General features: G+C 39.3%; 1 protein-coding gene across 3 annotated transcripts in view; it reads left to right on the forward strand.

Annotated features, from left to right (window-relative positions):
- The window catches only part of Efr3a (EFR3 homolog A), an 83,672-nt gene that overhangs the window by 63,700 nt on the left and 3,438 nt on the right, over positions 1-16,534 (forward strand). For all 3 annotated transcript variants that reach the window (XM_038343354.1, XM_038343355.1, XM_038343356.1), the window contains 6 exons: positions 2,169-2,236; positions 3,100-3,227; positions 9,009-9,100; positions 13,418-13,466; positions 14,306-14,409; positions 14,857-14,906. In XM_038343354.1, the coding sequence (XP_038199282.1) occupies positions 2,169-2,236; positions 3,100-3,227; positions 9,009-9,100; positions 13,418-13,466; positions 14,306-14,409; positions 14,857-14,906 (491 nt within the window). The remainder of the gene's footprint in view (positions 1-2,168; positions 2,237-3,099; positions 3,228-9,008; positions 9,101-13,417; positions 13,467-14,305; positions 14,410-14,856; positions 14,907-16,534) is intronic.

Below are 16,534 nucleotides of genomic sequence, written 5' to 3' on the forward strand. Positions count from 1 at the left end.
ACAATTGAAAGCCTTTGTCAAAGAACCCTGTTTTCATGAGATCTTAAAGTACATCATGCTAAAATGTAGGTTTTGGGTGCATTCTTAAGAGCAAAACTCATTCATTTAAAACTCACTTATGCATTGTGTATTGTCAGAATGGTGCAGACCCTTTATTGTGACACCCTCCACCGCACTCCAGGGCACTGAGCTCTGAGCACTACTGAGCACACAGTGGGGAGCTTGTGAGGGTTTTATTTTTTTTTTTTTATTTTTATTTTTCCCAGATAAATTCTTTATTCATAGACCACAAATGAGAAACAAATATTGAAGGCCATGACCAGGGAATAAAGCAATAGTAATGTTCTTTCTTTTGCTGAAATGGTGTTTTAATTTCACTTTTTGATCATAAACTTGATGGCCCAATTCTCACTGAGTGGTCTACATAATACAGAGGATGTTTTTTTTTTTCTTTTTTTTTCTTTTTTTTTTTTTATTAAAGATTTCAATCTCCTCCCCCTTCCCTCCCCTCCCTTCCACCCATACCCCCACCACTCCACCCCTCTCCAAGACAAAGAGCCATCAGGGTTCCCTTCACTATGTTAAGTCCAAGGTCCTCCCAGCTCCCCCTAAGTCCAGGAAGGTGAGCAACCAAACTGACAAGGCTCACAGTGAGCCCGTCCATGCTGTAGAGTTCACATTCATTGCCGTTGTCCTTGGTTTCTCAGTCCTCCTCCACCGTCAGCCAAGTTCAGAGAGCCCGGTTTGGTCCCCTGTTCCATCAGTCCCATTCCAACTGGACTTGGTGGTCTCCCGTTAGATCTGTCCCACCGTCTCAATGGGTAAACGCACTCCTCACGGTCCTGACTTCCTTGCTCATAATCTCCCTCCTTTTGCTCCTCATCGGGACCTTGGGATCTCAGTCCGGTGCTCCTATGTGGGGCTCTGTCATTTTCTCCATCCAATGCCAGGTGAAGGTTCAATGGTGATATGCAAGATATTCATGAGTATGGCAATAGGATCTGGACATTTCTGGCACCCTCTCCTCAGCTGCCCAAGGACCTAGCTGGGGGCGTCTTCCTGGACACCTGGGAACCCCTCTAGAGTCAAGTCTCTGCCAACCCTAGAATGGCTCCCTTAATTAAGATATATAATTCCTTGTTCTCATATCCACTTTTCCTATATCCCAACAATCCTATTCCCCCAAGCTCTTCCCATCCTCCACTTCACACTTTTCTCTCCCCATTCCCCCCTCCCCCCATTCCACCCCACCCCCATGTTCCCATTTTTTTGTCTGGCAATCTTGTCTACTTCCAGAATCCAGGAGGATAACTATATGTTTTTCTTTGGGTTCACCTTCTTATATAGCTTCTCTAGGATTTTTTACGAATTATAGGCTCGATGTCCTTTATTTATGGCTAGAAACCAATTATGAGTGAGTACATCCCATGTTCATCTTTTTGGGCCTGGGTTACCTCACTCAGGATGGTGTTTTCTATTTGCATCCATTTGCATGCAAAATTCAAGATGTCATTGTTTTTTACCGCCGAGTAGTACTCTAATATGTATATATTCCACACTTTCTTCATCCATTCTTCCACTGAAGGGCATCTAGGTTGTTTCCAGGTTCTGGCTATTACAAATAATGCTGCTATAAACATAGTTGAACAATTGCTTTTGTAATATGATTGGGCATCTCTTGGGTAAATTCCCAAGAGTGGGATTGCTGGGTCCTGGGGTAGGTTGATCCCAAATTTCCTGAGAAACCTCCACACTGCTTTCCAAAGCGGTTGCACAAGTTTGCATTCCCACCAGCAATGGATGAGTGTACCCCTTACTCCACATCCTCTCCAGCAAAGGCTATCATTGGTGTTTTTGATTTAGAGATCTGCATTGCTCTGCTACTTGAGAAAATGTGTGCTCTGTTTCTTTGTAGGGTGTTTTAGCAAATATAACACATCATTTTTTACTGCCTCGTATACTTGATTATTAAACTTTTAATAGCTGTTGAATTTTTAGTATCGTGTGAAAACAGAAGGAACTTAGTTTGAATTCAAAGGTACATTCGTGGTGTTTCATGTAAAGGTTTCTTTTTGGTTTTGCTCTTAGTTATTTTGTAAATGTTCACGACAAGGTCTTAAGAAAAGGATTTTTAATTTCAATTTTGTTTTGTGTTTGCTTGCTTTCAGGTTATTGAAACTCGAACTATGGAAGCCCCTTATTTTCTACCAGAGCATATTTTCAGAGATAAGTGCATGTATGCTCATTCTTTATAATTGATGGAAAGGTTGACCATAGAGAGACGAGTCAATAATAATTACACAGGAGTAGCTATTGTTCTAGGTTTATAATTATAGTAATTGTGTCATTACTGGCATCTAATCATGTAACCTTTTCTCTTACATCATACTTTGGCTCTATAGTTGTAGACGTGCATATAGTCCTGAAAATGCAAAGTTTATCCCCCCTTTTAAAATGTGATATTTCTCAATTATGACATTTTGCTCTGTGTACTCATGTAAATGAGCTCTCTTGTAACAGTATAGTTTTCTTATTGAAGATTTCCGGTAACATAACAACATGTAAAATTGTGGTACAGAAACAAAAGCAAATTCATTTGCTGTACCTTCTTCCTGCTATTCCACGGGGAAAATAAATGCACGCTGATAACCCTTTACTCACACTTTGGGCTCTAAGACAGAAGCTCAGGATTGAAAGCCCAGGATAATGGCCACAGTGAGAAAAGAGCAGGCCCCCCCTTGTGACTGGCGTGGGTTGTCTGTCACCATGCTGGCCCTGGGCTTTACATTCACACTCAGCTCAGCTGTGTTTTCTCTCATTACATTTTGCTTCGTGTGAAAATTAGAGACTGAGTCTAGTGTTCTTCGTCTTATAATGTCCAATAATGTCCACACATCAGCAGAGTGGCAGGGCTAAGTTTACTAGTGAAGTCTGACTGGGGAAAGAGCCCTAACAACCAAGACTTGGTTACAAAGCGCATAGGCTTGTCTTTCATCCCCAAGTGACTTGTACTTCCGTCTAAAATATTGAGGCCTTTACTGTAGAAGTTGTTGCTCAGGAACCAATATCTAATGATTGTTGTTTTTATCAATTTGACAGGCTTCCGAAATCGTTAGAGAAACACGACAAAAGTTTATATTTTCTGACCAACAAAATTGCAGAGTCCCTTGGTGGAAGCGGGTACAGTGTGGAGAGGCTCTCAGTTCCTTATGTGCCACAGGCGACAGGTATGTTCAGTAAACGTCCTGCCATGCAATGAGGAGTGAAGGTTAGGTTTGTGGCTATACTAATATACCATGGCTTACTTTTTAAAGGTGACTTTGTATTGTATGTGTGTAAGTGTTGTGCCTCCATGTGTATCATGTTTGTACAGTGCTCATGCTGTCAAGAAGGCAGCTTTGGAACCTCTGGACCCTTTGTGGGTGCCGGGAACGGAGCTCAGGCCCTCTGCAGAGCAGTTAGTGCTTTTACCATGAGCCAACTCCCAGCCCCTCATTAGTTGTTTTGATTTTGTTTGTTTGTTTATTTTTCTTTTTTTAAAGCTATTTTAAATGTTTTCTACTTTTAAATACTGTTTTAGAAACCTTTCTTTAAAGCTGTAGATATAATAGGAACGACTGATAGGAATATTTACCATAAGGGAATCAAGAGGTCAGCTTTCCTGTTATTTTTAATCTATTATTCATGTATTTTAACTTTAATATTTTTTTTTTTTTTTTTTTTTTTTGGTTTTTCGAGACAGGGTTTCTCTGCAGCTTTTTTTTAGAGCCTGGCCTGGAACTAGCTCTTGTAGACCAGGCTGGCCTCGAACTCACAGAGATCCGCCTGCCTCTGCCTCCCGAGTGCTGGGATTAAAGGCGTGCGCCACCACCGCCCGGCAACTTTAATATTTCTTAAACAGCGAAGCAAAGTGAAATCTTTTGTCATTGAATAATACTGTTGCATATTTGTCATTTGGAAGACGGCAGACCATTTCTGAAAAGTAACCTGCCAATTTCTTGTATATTAATTAATGTGTATTTTTTCTGTTTTTAAAAATAATGCCATTGTATTTGAAGACAAATTGCATGATATCTAGCATTTAATTAAAGATTAAAAATCAGTTTTATTCACTCCGATATTCAGTTAATGTATATATATATGAATGTTACCTTGGTGGAAGAAATAGTTTCCTTTTAAGATAGATATCTCTATTATATAAAAAGAACTATTTGATTCCAGTCAGATAATTTTATGTATTAATTACCAAAAGTAGTATAATCTTTATATATAGCTTTTACCAATCTGAAGCTAACCTGGGCTGCATAGCAAGTTTTGCCCAGCCTAGGCTGCATAGTAAGAACTTCGCCCCAAAAAAAGTAACAAAATAACAACAACAAAACATAAATAAATAAACCACCTCAGAATTCTGTGATTTAGTTTTGTTTCTTTTGGGGGGTGGTAAGCATTTAAAATATTAAACAGTTATACTTTGGATTTAGCTATCTTTTTTTCAGTCCCAAAGCCTCCTAAACCCAGGCAGAAATACAAAGGTAACTCCACCTGGTGTAGTGTAGCCTGCCCTGTCCCAAGCCTGCCCTTCCTGTAGGAAAACCACTCCCTGGATGTTTAGAAAATGGAGCCGTAGGCTGTGTCTTCTCCTGCCTGTCATTAGCTGTTAACTCTGTTCTATGTCCTTATCCCTTATGTACTCTATTCCTCTCTCCTTCTCCCTGTTGACTTCTCTGTAGTTTGCAGTGAGAATTACAATGTGTATTTTCACGTGTGCCTTGGCTCTTTTTAAATCCTTCTCCGTCAGACAAGCTCCATTCTTTTCCTCAGTGTCTCTTTATCCCAAGCTAGGAGGAGTCTGAATATTTCAGGGCATAATTAATTATATGTCTGGATAGAAATTTCTAAGTGCAAGTAAACTTTTTTTGATTTATAAGGAATGATGTTTTTAAATTAGTCTGTTGTAGGAGTCCTAAGAGTGTTATTTTATGTGGTAGTCGGTTATACCTAGTTATTACCTTTTTTTTCCTGTGTAATAGCTTTCTACTGTTGAATTTTTAAAATTATGAGCAGTTAAGAACAATAAAACAAAAGTAAAAGCAAAATATAGGACTGGAGAGACGGCTCAGAGGTTAAGAGCACTGGCTGCTCTTCTAGAGGTCCTGATTTCAATTCCCAACAACCACCTAGTGACCCATAACCATCTCTAATGATATCTGGTGCCCTCTTCTGATATGCAGGTGTACATGCAGGCAGAACACTATATACATAATAAATAAATCTTTTTTTAAAAAGCAAAATTTATTTAGTGTGTTGGCTAGCATGCACCACCCACCAGCACTATAATATTAGCTCCATTTATCATATTTTGTGCCTAGCATTGAGATCACTGTTTATATTCCTATTTAATCCTTACACTAGCTTAATGAAGAATGTAGCATTTTCTTCTCTGTGCATGAGGATAGTGAGGTTGATAATAAGTAATTTGATTAAATGGCACACTAAGTTTAACTGTCTCTGTGCTCTTTTAAATACTTAATAATTTATTTGATTTCACAATTTTCAATGAGATCAAAGATTTCGCATGCATTCAGAATGATTGATGTCAGCTGTGAACAATAATCAACAACTTTCCTTCATTTGAGTCTTATGACTGTGAGACTAACCCATGTACCACTCCAAGACCTACAGCAAGGGATATAGCTCAGTGGTAAAGCATTTGAATGCAAAGTGATGTAGATCACATTTTTATTTCTCTGTTTATTGAGAGAATGAAAAAATGAAAGTACTAAGACATTAGCAGAAGGCCGGATATGGTGTCGTATGCTAGTAATCCAGCACCCAAAAGGTCAGGTAGGAGGACTGCTAGTTTGGATTGCTTCTTAACTGATCAGTCCTACTGTATGTTAGACATTGAAGGAGGTGATAATGGGAAGAAGTTAAGGTGTGGTCACTGTTTTCAAGGGTTATATTCTCATGACCAAGCCAGATGAACAAATGAAACAGCTAGTTCTAGAGAAAGAATGGTGATCTGCCTGAAATTGATGAACCACTGGTGTCTGAGCAAGTATTAGCTAAGCATGTATTGCACTTTTTTTTTTAAACAAGCTAGAGTTTGATTGAATAGTGAATGCATCAGTGTGTACTAAATACCACTGTACAGTGAGTACTCAGTGCTTTGTCTGGAATAGCGGTAACTGTCCCATGAAGTAATTCATGAGTAGCTCCAGTTTTCCAGCTTTGTGCATGCAGAAGCCAGAGCAAGCTAGCTAGGTTGAGGTTCTGATTTTCATAAAGCAAGGTTTCAGTATTCCTTTTTTAAGTATGGTTTCTCTTGAACCACAAAGCATAGGTGGTTGAAGGACTTTGTTAATATTATAAATGTAGGGCAGAAGTTTGAATCATTTATAATTAGGTTCTAGTATGACAAGCAGTGGGGCTCTTGTAGAATTTCTTTTTTTTTTTCTTTTTTTGGTTTTTCGAGACAGGGTTTACTCTGCAGCTTTTTTAGAGCCTGTCCTGGAGCTAGCTCTTGTAGACCAGGCTGGCCTCGAACTCACAGAGATCCGCCTGCCTCTGACTCCCGAGTGCTGGGATTAAAGGCATGCGCCACCACCTCCCAGCTCTTGTAGAATTTCTTAAAGGGGATGATTAGGATGTGGAATGAAATCACAGTGCATGGTTGCTAAATTCTGAAGTAACTCTGTGCTTACTGGTGCTCTAAACAAAGGCTTCCCTAATGAGGCTGCTTGTGAAGGTGTCTTGACATTGCTCTCATTGGGTAATTAGACAGTCAACCCAATGTGTGCAGCCTCTTCAATATCTCTCTGTCTTATACATACATCATAATTATGTATTTGCAGTGACACAGAAATCTTAGGGAGCTATGCATTGGTCAGTAGGCTTATATGGCTGTTTATAAATCATAACTAGGATGGAAAGTTCTGTACTTCAGAAACAGTTCTACTAGGGTCCTTAGAAAGACACATTAGAAGGTTATTCCTGGTACTTCTGTAACGATGTATTAGAAGTTGGAGATACTAAATTGACATTCAGAAGAGAAGCCATGGTGCTGAGTCCTGGTGAGCTTCACTGGTATTTGTAGAGTGCCTCCCGGGGTGCCTGCTATAGCCCAGAGTATTATTGGCCAAGGAGATCCCTCGGTGAGAGTAGAACACGGCCCACTTTGGCTATTATTACCACTTGTGTCATCTGCAGCACAGAGCAAGCATTGTGAGCTGTGCTTTCCACACCCTCTCCCTTGTGGAGTTCGGAGTGAGAAAGGCAAAGAAGAACACTCCCCTGGTTCTGGAAGTCAGAGAGAGGGACTCTGTTCTGCAGGACCGAGGTGTTCAGATCAGTAGGCAACTGTTTTTATTTATTTATTTATTAAAAATTTCCGCCTCCTCCCCGCCTCCCATTTACCCCCCTCCCTCCTCCACTCCCCCTCTCTCTTCTGTCCAGAGAGCAGTAAGGGTTCCCTGCCCTGTGGGAAGTCCAAGTTCCTCCCCCCTCCTGAAAAAGCATGAGATAAAACCGGTCTCCCTGAACATGGCAGACAATGAGGGCTGCTGAGAAGCCAAGGACAATGACACGGGATTTGGACCCTACTACACATACTGGCTTTAGGGGGGCCTGGCCTGTTTGGATGCTTACCTTCCTAGACCTGGATCGAGTAGGCAACTGTTTTATAGTGTTTTCTTGAGAATGAGCACTTCCAAAAAGCTACAGTGTCACAGTGTCTGATAGTTGGCGTGATCCATTTTAGCAGGGGTTGGATAAGCCTCTGATTCTGTGCACTGGGATGCATGCTGCTCTCTCCTTATATAACCATGGTTATTAGCTATTTTTCTAGTCTGTACTTTCCTATCACTGCTTAAAAGAAGCATACAGAAGGTCCATAGTTATGTGAAAACCTTTCAACCTTATATCTGTAATCATGATAAAGAAATAACACCAGAGCAAGATGCCATCTTATCACCTCTTAGGTTTGCTTCTACCACAGAAGTAAAAGATGACAAGTCTCCAAAGTGCCCAGAAATGAGCCTTTACACATTGATGGCTCGCATGATTTATGATACTGTAAATTATTATAGCCACTTTGGAAAACACGATTGAGATTTTTTTTCTCATAGTACTGAAAATATAACTACCAAATGGTGTCTCAGTCCTACTTGTGAGCACTCCCAGAGTCATTGAAATCAGTGTTTGCGATATCTGCACACATGTTCCCTGCAGCGTTGAGTACTCACAAACATACAGTAACAGCTGAGGTGCCAGCAGCCTGACAGTGATGTGCATTCACAGTGCAGTACAACTGAAAAACAAACAGTTTTCACATCTGTATCAGCATGGGTGAATCTAGGGGACATTTGGGGGGCATGACAAATACTATATGACTACCTCCAATCACACAGGAAAATTAAATTCTGATGTTTTACTGCACAACAAGGTGACTATCATTAGAAACTTCATTTATTTCAGATTAGCTAAAAGAGGACTTAAAGCTGGCAAGATGGCTCAGCAGATAATTGCACTTGCTGCCAAGCCTGATGACCTGAGTTCCTTATGCAGAATGTACACGGTAGAAGGACAGAACTGGTTCCTTTAAGTTGTGCTCTGATCTCCTTATGTGCACCACAGTGTAGGTATTGGCACATAGGCACACACACTTAATACAAGATAATTTTAAAATTAAATTGGAAGATTCTAAGTGTTCTTACTACAAAGCGATGGTATGTTTTTAAGGATGGTTGTGCTGTTCAACCTTTGATGATTCCACATTGTATACAGGTCCAACATTGTACTGCACCCTAGGAATGAACAAAAGCAATTACTTTGCAATTTAAGTAAAATAGGTTGAAAGCTGAGAACACACTGCTTTAAATGTTTAGAAAGAACATAAACCCCAAACTCAGCTTTCTAAATTTTCTTGCAGTTTTAAATATTTACATGTCTAAAATGCAGCATAACATTTCTGACTAACAAATAATAGAAGAAAACAATTTTTATTTCAGATGAAGATCGTCTTTCTAGAAGAAAAAGTATTGTGGATACTGTATCTATTCAGGTGGACATTTTATCCAACAGTGTGCCTTCTGATGATGTGGTAAGTTGCTGGAAGCTTATGATGGAGAACTGTCTTAATGTAGCCATTATTTTAAAAAAATATTTCACTACACCTATAAATGGAAGAAACTACAAATCTAAATTACTTCCAAGTCAACTAGATTACTAGTAGAAATTAATATAATTTAATTTTTGTGAACTCATTTCAACTGTCTATCAAGATGCATAATACTAATATCTTATTAGAATTTTGCATTGGAATTCTGTATGACAGAAAGACTTTCAAACAGAAGCAAAGTTGTTTGTTTTGTTTTACTTTAAGTATGATATGTTATGCATGACCTCTTCAGTTCTTTAAATCCTGTTTATTTTATTTTAAATTATGAAGTATAAAGTACAGAAGCAGAAGGATCTGTGTACTTCCACAAGGCCAAATCCTCTCCTCAAAAGTTCCTGTGTAAGGAAAAATTGCCACTTTGATCATTAGCTTTTATGAATTTGACAAACCGTCTCAGCAAACTATTCAAGGACTGTGTCTGCTCACACTGTCATGCCCTTGATGTTTCCCTCCTGCTTCAGAAGAGCACAGGAGAGTACTCTGCTGAGTCCTAGAAAGAAACATCAGCCAGTACTCTCAGCGTTTGAATCTCACAAAGGAGTTTTGATAGCCATCTAAAAGTGATAAATGCTAGCCTGCCAACTCAGCCTCCTCTTTGCGATTCATATGTTGTTTTCCTGCCCAGCTATTTCATTATTGCTCATGGATAAAATATAAATAATTAAAGGACTATCCAAACAAGAAAGTAGCAAATTGAGTTGTCTGAATTCATGTTCTCTCATTCCCTTAGCTTCTAACCCTTATCAGTTCATTTGTAATTTCTTAGTGTGCAGGGAACAAGCAGCTTAGACTTTCTTTGCTATTCAACTCTATTATACAGAATTCTTTGATCTTATGGATCACTTGTTAGTGGCGCTCAAGAGCATTGAAGAGGGCTCGGGAGGTAGCTTAGTGAGTGAAGTGCTTATGCATGCAGGAGGCCATACCTTCTGGATCCCCAGCACCTACATAAAAAAACAGGTACTAAGATGTGGAAATCCTGGAGGCTCCTGATAGTCTAGCCCAGGGGAAACATAAAATTCAGTGAGGAGACCTTATCTCCTGGATCACAGGAGATGACTAGGTGAATAAAGCCAGGTATGTATGAAGAATGCAGTTGGGTTCTCTGGTACCTCATAAAAGCCAGTAGATGTGGCATCCACCGGTAATTCTAGCATTTAGAAGGCAGAGACAGGAGCTCTAGGGCAAGTTTGCAAACTTGAAATGATGAAATCAGGATTTACCAAGAGACCCTATTATATAAGGTGGAAAGTGACCAAGGAAGATAGCTGACATCAACTTTGAGCTTCCACACCTGCACACCAGTGACCCCTACACACTTAGGGAATTCTCCATACACATGTGCACACATAAATATGCAGAACAAAAGGGGTAGTGCTGTTCTGATAGAAACTTGCCTAAGATATCGAGGGAATGAAAGAAGGATAGATGATATACAGAAAAGTTGGAATTGGGTAGGCTGTGTACTCACTGATGGAGCAGTACTAATACCAACCAGGCAACAACCCAGAACCTCAGCCATCAGCTAGGGGCGCATTCTCAAATTGTGGTCCTCTAGAAGAAAGAAACTGCAGTTACTAGTTTTTTCACATACTGCCAGTTTCCTGAGCCTGACCCAAAGAAGGCCAGTTCCCAGGGGTCTGAGGCATTGGTCCTTGTGGGCAGTATGCGGTCACTCAGGACTTCATCCATTCCTTACGTATGCACTCAGGGCTTCCTCTGCTCCCCCATACTGAAGATAGAGGAACAATTGAGGAAGACATCCCAGTATCAACTTTTGGCCTCCTCATGCTTGTACTCTCCATCCATGCACACACAGAATTACGTGAAAAGGTTAGAACTATCATCCCCAAATCCACCTCATTCTTCAAAGCCACTTTAGTATATACACTTCTTATTGGTAAAGAGAGATCTTGCTAACTCTTTCAGTGAGTATGATTTTAGTCTTGCTACCCTTTTAATAAAGAATTTGCCGAGAGCCTTGGCTTCTAGGCTTAATGTTAATCAAGAATACAGGATGTTTTAATGTTGTGATTTTTATAGGTCTTTTTGCTTATTTTTTTGTTTTAAAATTAATGTGTTTGATACTTGAGACTGTTGTAAAGAATCAGTCTGTGTTGTTGGGGTTTCTGTCCTGCCTGGTTTCTGTCTTCCCACCAGGTCCCACAGCCGTTTAGCCCCAAAGAAATCACACAGAGGTCTATATTAATGATAAACTGATTGGCCCATTAGCTCAGGCTTCTTATTAACTTATAACTTATATTAGCCCATTATTCTAGTATATGTTAGCCACATGGCTCGGTACCTTTTTCAGCGGGGCAAGTCATATCTTCCTTCTTCCATGTCTGGGCAGGACTGGGGAGGAATGGGTTTCCTCCTTCCCAGAATTCTCCTGTTCTCATTTACCCACCTATACTTCCTGCCTAGCTACTGGCCAGTCAGCATTCACTTAAAACATAATTGACAGAATATAGACAATTGTCCTTCACCAAGTCTGTTATAAAGTAAGCTGAAAAATATATACATGAAGACACTATAAAGATTCTCAAAGTTCATTAATACATTAGCTTCTCAAAGGCAGTATTGTATAAGTCTGTCACATACATCACACACTGGATGTTTGATAAGTACAATTTAATGCCATATTTAGTTGAGCACATTTGAGTTTCAAACTCACTGGAATATACTTTTGTGTATTAGTTGTTCAAATGCCAAAAGATATTCCGTTATTGCCTTATAGATGAAACTAAGTATATATAGCGAGGGCAGGAGAAATCCATATAAGTTAGCTATTTTCCAGTTACCGTTAAATATTTCAGCATTCATCATAAAAGTTATTATAGCAAGAATACCTGCATTCTAACTTTTCTCATGTTCTCTGTCCTGTACTATATATATTTTGTTGTTGTTGTTGTTGTTAAATATGAAGCTATTTATCCCAGTCTAAGAACAGTGAGTCTTGTTTACTTTGTTAAAATGCTAGTGCTAGATTGCTCATAGGTGCAAATGACTAGCCAGAGCCTAATCTTGTATATCTGCTCCAAATATCTAGAATGCAACTGAAGATTCCAAAGTTTAATCTGACTTCAACTAGAAATGTGACCCTCGATAGCAAAGCTGAGGTAGCGGACTCTTGCTGCTTGACTTCCAGCTAAAGCCTTTGTTAAGAGACGCTAAGGTGCAGAACATACAGTCTTGCTTTCGTTAGTCTTGCTGCCTTAGACTTAGCAAAAGACGCCCATGAGCTAAAATTAGGGATGACCGAAGTGCCAGGCAAGTACTCATTGCTTAACTTTCATTCAGAGATACTATAGTAACCATTTATTACTCTTTGTGAAAATGTTTTCCTGCCTCTTAAAGTACCACTGCCCAATTGTCCCAAAATGCTAATCTTTTAAAATCATAAAACATTTAATTTTATAGCTTTGTACATATTTCAGAGCAAGAGATCTGAGATCTGAGAGCCCCAGATAAAGGGTATTTATAGGAAATACAAAACTGGTGGTTACTTTAGAAAATCCAGAATATGGTTGCTTTAGGGTGAACACTTCTCAATATAGTAATTCCTTGAAATCTTCATTTATTCTTTTGTGTGTGAATGTTTTGCCTGCATGTATACCTGGCACCAGAGGAGTGTCAGATCCCCTGGAACAAAAGTTAAGGACAAATATGGGCCACCACATGGGTGCTGGGATACTAACTCTGGCCCTCTACAAGAGCAGCAAATACTCTTAACCACTGAGCCATCTCTGAAGCCTATTCTTTTAACCATTTAAAATCTTAGGTTATTTAATGCTTGACTTGTATGCTATCCACAGTAATAAAATGATAAAGGGTCTTTAATGGTTAGTTATTATTTACCACATAGCAAAAAAATGTATTTGTAATCTCAGCCTTGATTGTTTCAAAGTGCCTTCCTCCTACCAAGCACAAATCAGTCACTGTATCATGTGGCATATCCATACCCTGGAGGCCGTGCCTCATTCAAGGGTGAGAGGTGCTGCCTCCTCTGCCAGGCTAACACCCATCTATGTGCCAGTCAGGAAGCCACTGCAGGAGGCCATTGTTATGGCCAGGGAAGAAGTGCAGAACTTCTGCTGTTTGGAGTATAATCTCAGCTCTAGCCAGTCAAAAGAAGGAAAAAAATATTAGTGAAAATGTTTAAGTGACTTGTATATTGGTAAGAATATTAATTATATTTACTTTTCTTACTCTTTGTTCTCCTTACACTCTGTTTAGGTTAGCAACACTGAAGAAATCACCTTTGAAGCACTGAAGAAAGCAATTGGTGAGCTGTTGAGAACTGTTTAGCTCTCCTAAAATCTCATCTTTACCTTGGTACTTTTTTAGTTAATAGAAAAAGCAAATAAAGCATGAAAAGAAAGAAAAGGAAAAAGATCATTGGTCTCTATATAAGTGGGTCATTTATTTAAATACATTGTTTATACTTTTTAGATTGTCTCAGATGTATGTACACATAAGCAAACATGGTGGTATAAACAAGGTAGACATTTGTTTTTTACTATCTAACATGTCCAGACCATCATGGCCTTCAGTTTAAAAAAAAAAAAAAAAAAAAAAAAAAACTTGCCTTTCTGTTAAAAGACTCTGAGACACACTGGCTCTAAACAAGTCAGCTGTATTTTAGTTTTTTATCCATTGGGATCTAGATGCAGTTTAACAATATTTTAGTGCTTATGTATGTACAAGGGCGGCCACATAGTTAGGCAAAAAAGAAGTATTCAGAAAAGCCCTGGTAGTCTTTTGATTTCTGTTGAGTTGCTGTCCTCTCTTGTATATGTAGGTATGTATGTGTGTGTGTATGCGTTTTTGTATTATGTGTATATCTTTATCTATGTGTGTTTGTTGTGTTTATTTAGTAAGAGGCTGGAGTTCTATGAAAGTAGGCATTGTGGTGTGGAATTTTAACTATTAGATTTAAATTTTCCCCCAAATATTTGTGTTATCTAGTATCCAGTGAAACATTTAAGGAATGTTGTGTACTTTGCCTTTTTCACTATAGAAGTCACTCTTCAATCATTCTTCTGTGGGGGACTACAGAGCATTGGTTCCCGTGGCCTTTGGCATGATTTTATGACACTCTTTCTCTAACTGGTCCTTACACAGATACCAATGGAATGGAAGAACAGGAAAAGGAAAAGAGACGTCTTGTGATAGAGAAGTTCCAGAAAGCACCTTTTGAAGAAATAGCAGCACAGTGTGAATCCAAAGTGAGTGAGTTGACAGACAGTGGGTGGGGAATGACTTTTTGGAGCTTATTCTGGCCACTGGCTTTAGGCATATTGTGACTCCAGCCTCTAACAGCAGAGCTATTGCCTAAAGAATTTCTTTATATGATGGTGATGGTGATGGTAATGGAAATAGCAGATCCTAAGCTGGGTGAATGACAGTCATTGCTGTGGTATTTTGTTCTGTTTTGGTTTGTTTGTATCCAATGGTTTTGATAATTTTACTGTGGATATTTTTTGTGTGTTTCAACTTGTGATTATAGAACTTGCAAAGGGTGAGTGCTGGGAGAAGACCTACATTAAAGTCCAATAGACACTGCAGATTAGAGTATTCAAACAGTCTCATGTCAGCCTCATAGTCACAGTTGTTCTTCATATATGGGTGTCTGGAAAACAAGAAATCCTTACCATTGTTATTCTCCTTTGCAGGCAAACTTGCTTCATGATAGACTTGCTCAAATACTGGAGCTTACCATACGGTAAGGGCTTTGTCAGCACAGAAGTAGTAACACAGAAACTAGAAGCTGTGCATGGCTGTGCATGTATAATAACTGCTTTGTACTGAGCATAAAGAAGATCCGACTGGCAACCCTTTGTCTCAGTCCTCCTCTGTTTGGAGTCTGAACAGTCTCTTGTCCAGTTATCTCCTGGCATTTCTAGCTTTCTCTTAAACCATCTCTTCCTTCGTGCTGGCCTGATGCGTGACTAGGATTTCTAATGTTATGTTTAACTGGAGATCGTTCATATTTAACTATTTTCACACACTCCATCTACAGTTTGCCATGCTTCCATCCAGAGCAGTTACACTGCTACTGAGATGGATCCTTCGCTTTCCTTAAGCTTTCCCATGTACTTTCTGGTTATTAGGAGAATTTTATTTCAGAGTATATAGTATCTCACTGCTGCCCGTCATTCTGAGTTTATCTCTCCTTAAGTAATTCAGTCTAAGAAGGACGAAGGCTCCCTTAAGCCCTCTGTACAGGAGGAGCTGCCACAAGGTCTCCCACTGACATCAGTGTGGAAATCGGCCCAGTAGAGGACACACACAGAGCCTTGCTTCTGGAGTTTTGTTTTCTCCTTCAGCTAAATCCTTTATCTTTTAACTTGACTAATTCTCTTTTTTTTTCTTCAAGTTTATATCTTATGATTAAAAGAGACTGGTAACCATTCTTGTCCACTTGACTTGTTTTTATTCTACTTTGTCTTCCACTATCATATGTGAGACACTTTTTTAAAAAAATCAGTTTCACTTATTATTCTGGATGTTTCCTCACCACTTTACTGTTTCAAAGGAGAGAATTGTTCATTTATAAAAATTCAGAAAAGGACTAAATTATAAAATGTATTGGAGACTTTTATGACTATGAGACTACTTCTTGTACATATTATTAATTAGTGAAAGTACCCATAACCATAGAATACTAATTAACACAGATTAAGAAATAACTGTACATCTGAGATATACTTATTTATATACAGAGAAAAATCACACCTTCTTCTTTTAACATTTACTTAATTTTGTATATATATGGCACATGTAGCAGGGGGGCGGTTCAGTGTTGGCTCTCTTTCAAGTGTTGATATCTCCCACCATGTAGGATCTCAGGCTTGAACTCAGGTCATCAAGCATAGAGACAGATACCTTTTCCCACCATGCCATTTGCCTGCCTCATACCTTATTCACCATGGCTTGGGTACGGAAGAGAAAAAAAAGGAGAATTGCAAAGCAACTGTAAAATGAACGCAGAAGCAGACACAGCCAGTTACTGCACCCTGTACGAAGGGCGTCAGAGATTACTGGAGAGTGCACGTGTTGGAGTAGAGACACACTGGCTCCCGCCCTGTTTCCTGCCTGTGTTTTCTGGGATCTTGCTGACTGTTCTCTTTAAACTCTGATCACTATAAACTTTAACATTCTTATTCAAGTATTAAAGCATAACAGTCAAGGAAATACAAATGCAAATATTTGCACAATGTAGAAGATTGAAATAGTGTCGGTAGCTTTAATGGTCACTGAGAGTGCACAAAAGAGGCTTCCTGTTGTGCCTCCGGCCAGCCTCCCTGCTGCCACTCCCTCATTGTCATCCCATCACCAGCAGCTGTCCTG

This window comes from Arvicola amphibius, chromosome 9 (genome assembly GCF_903992535.2).
Source record: "Arvicola amphibius chromosome 9, mArvAmp1.2, whole genome shotgun sequence".
Taxonomy (NCBI): Eukaryota; Metazoa; Chordata; class Mammalia; order Rodentia; family Cricetidae; genus Arvicola; species Arvicola amphibius.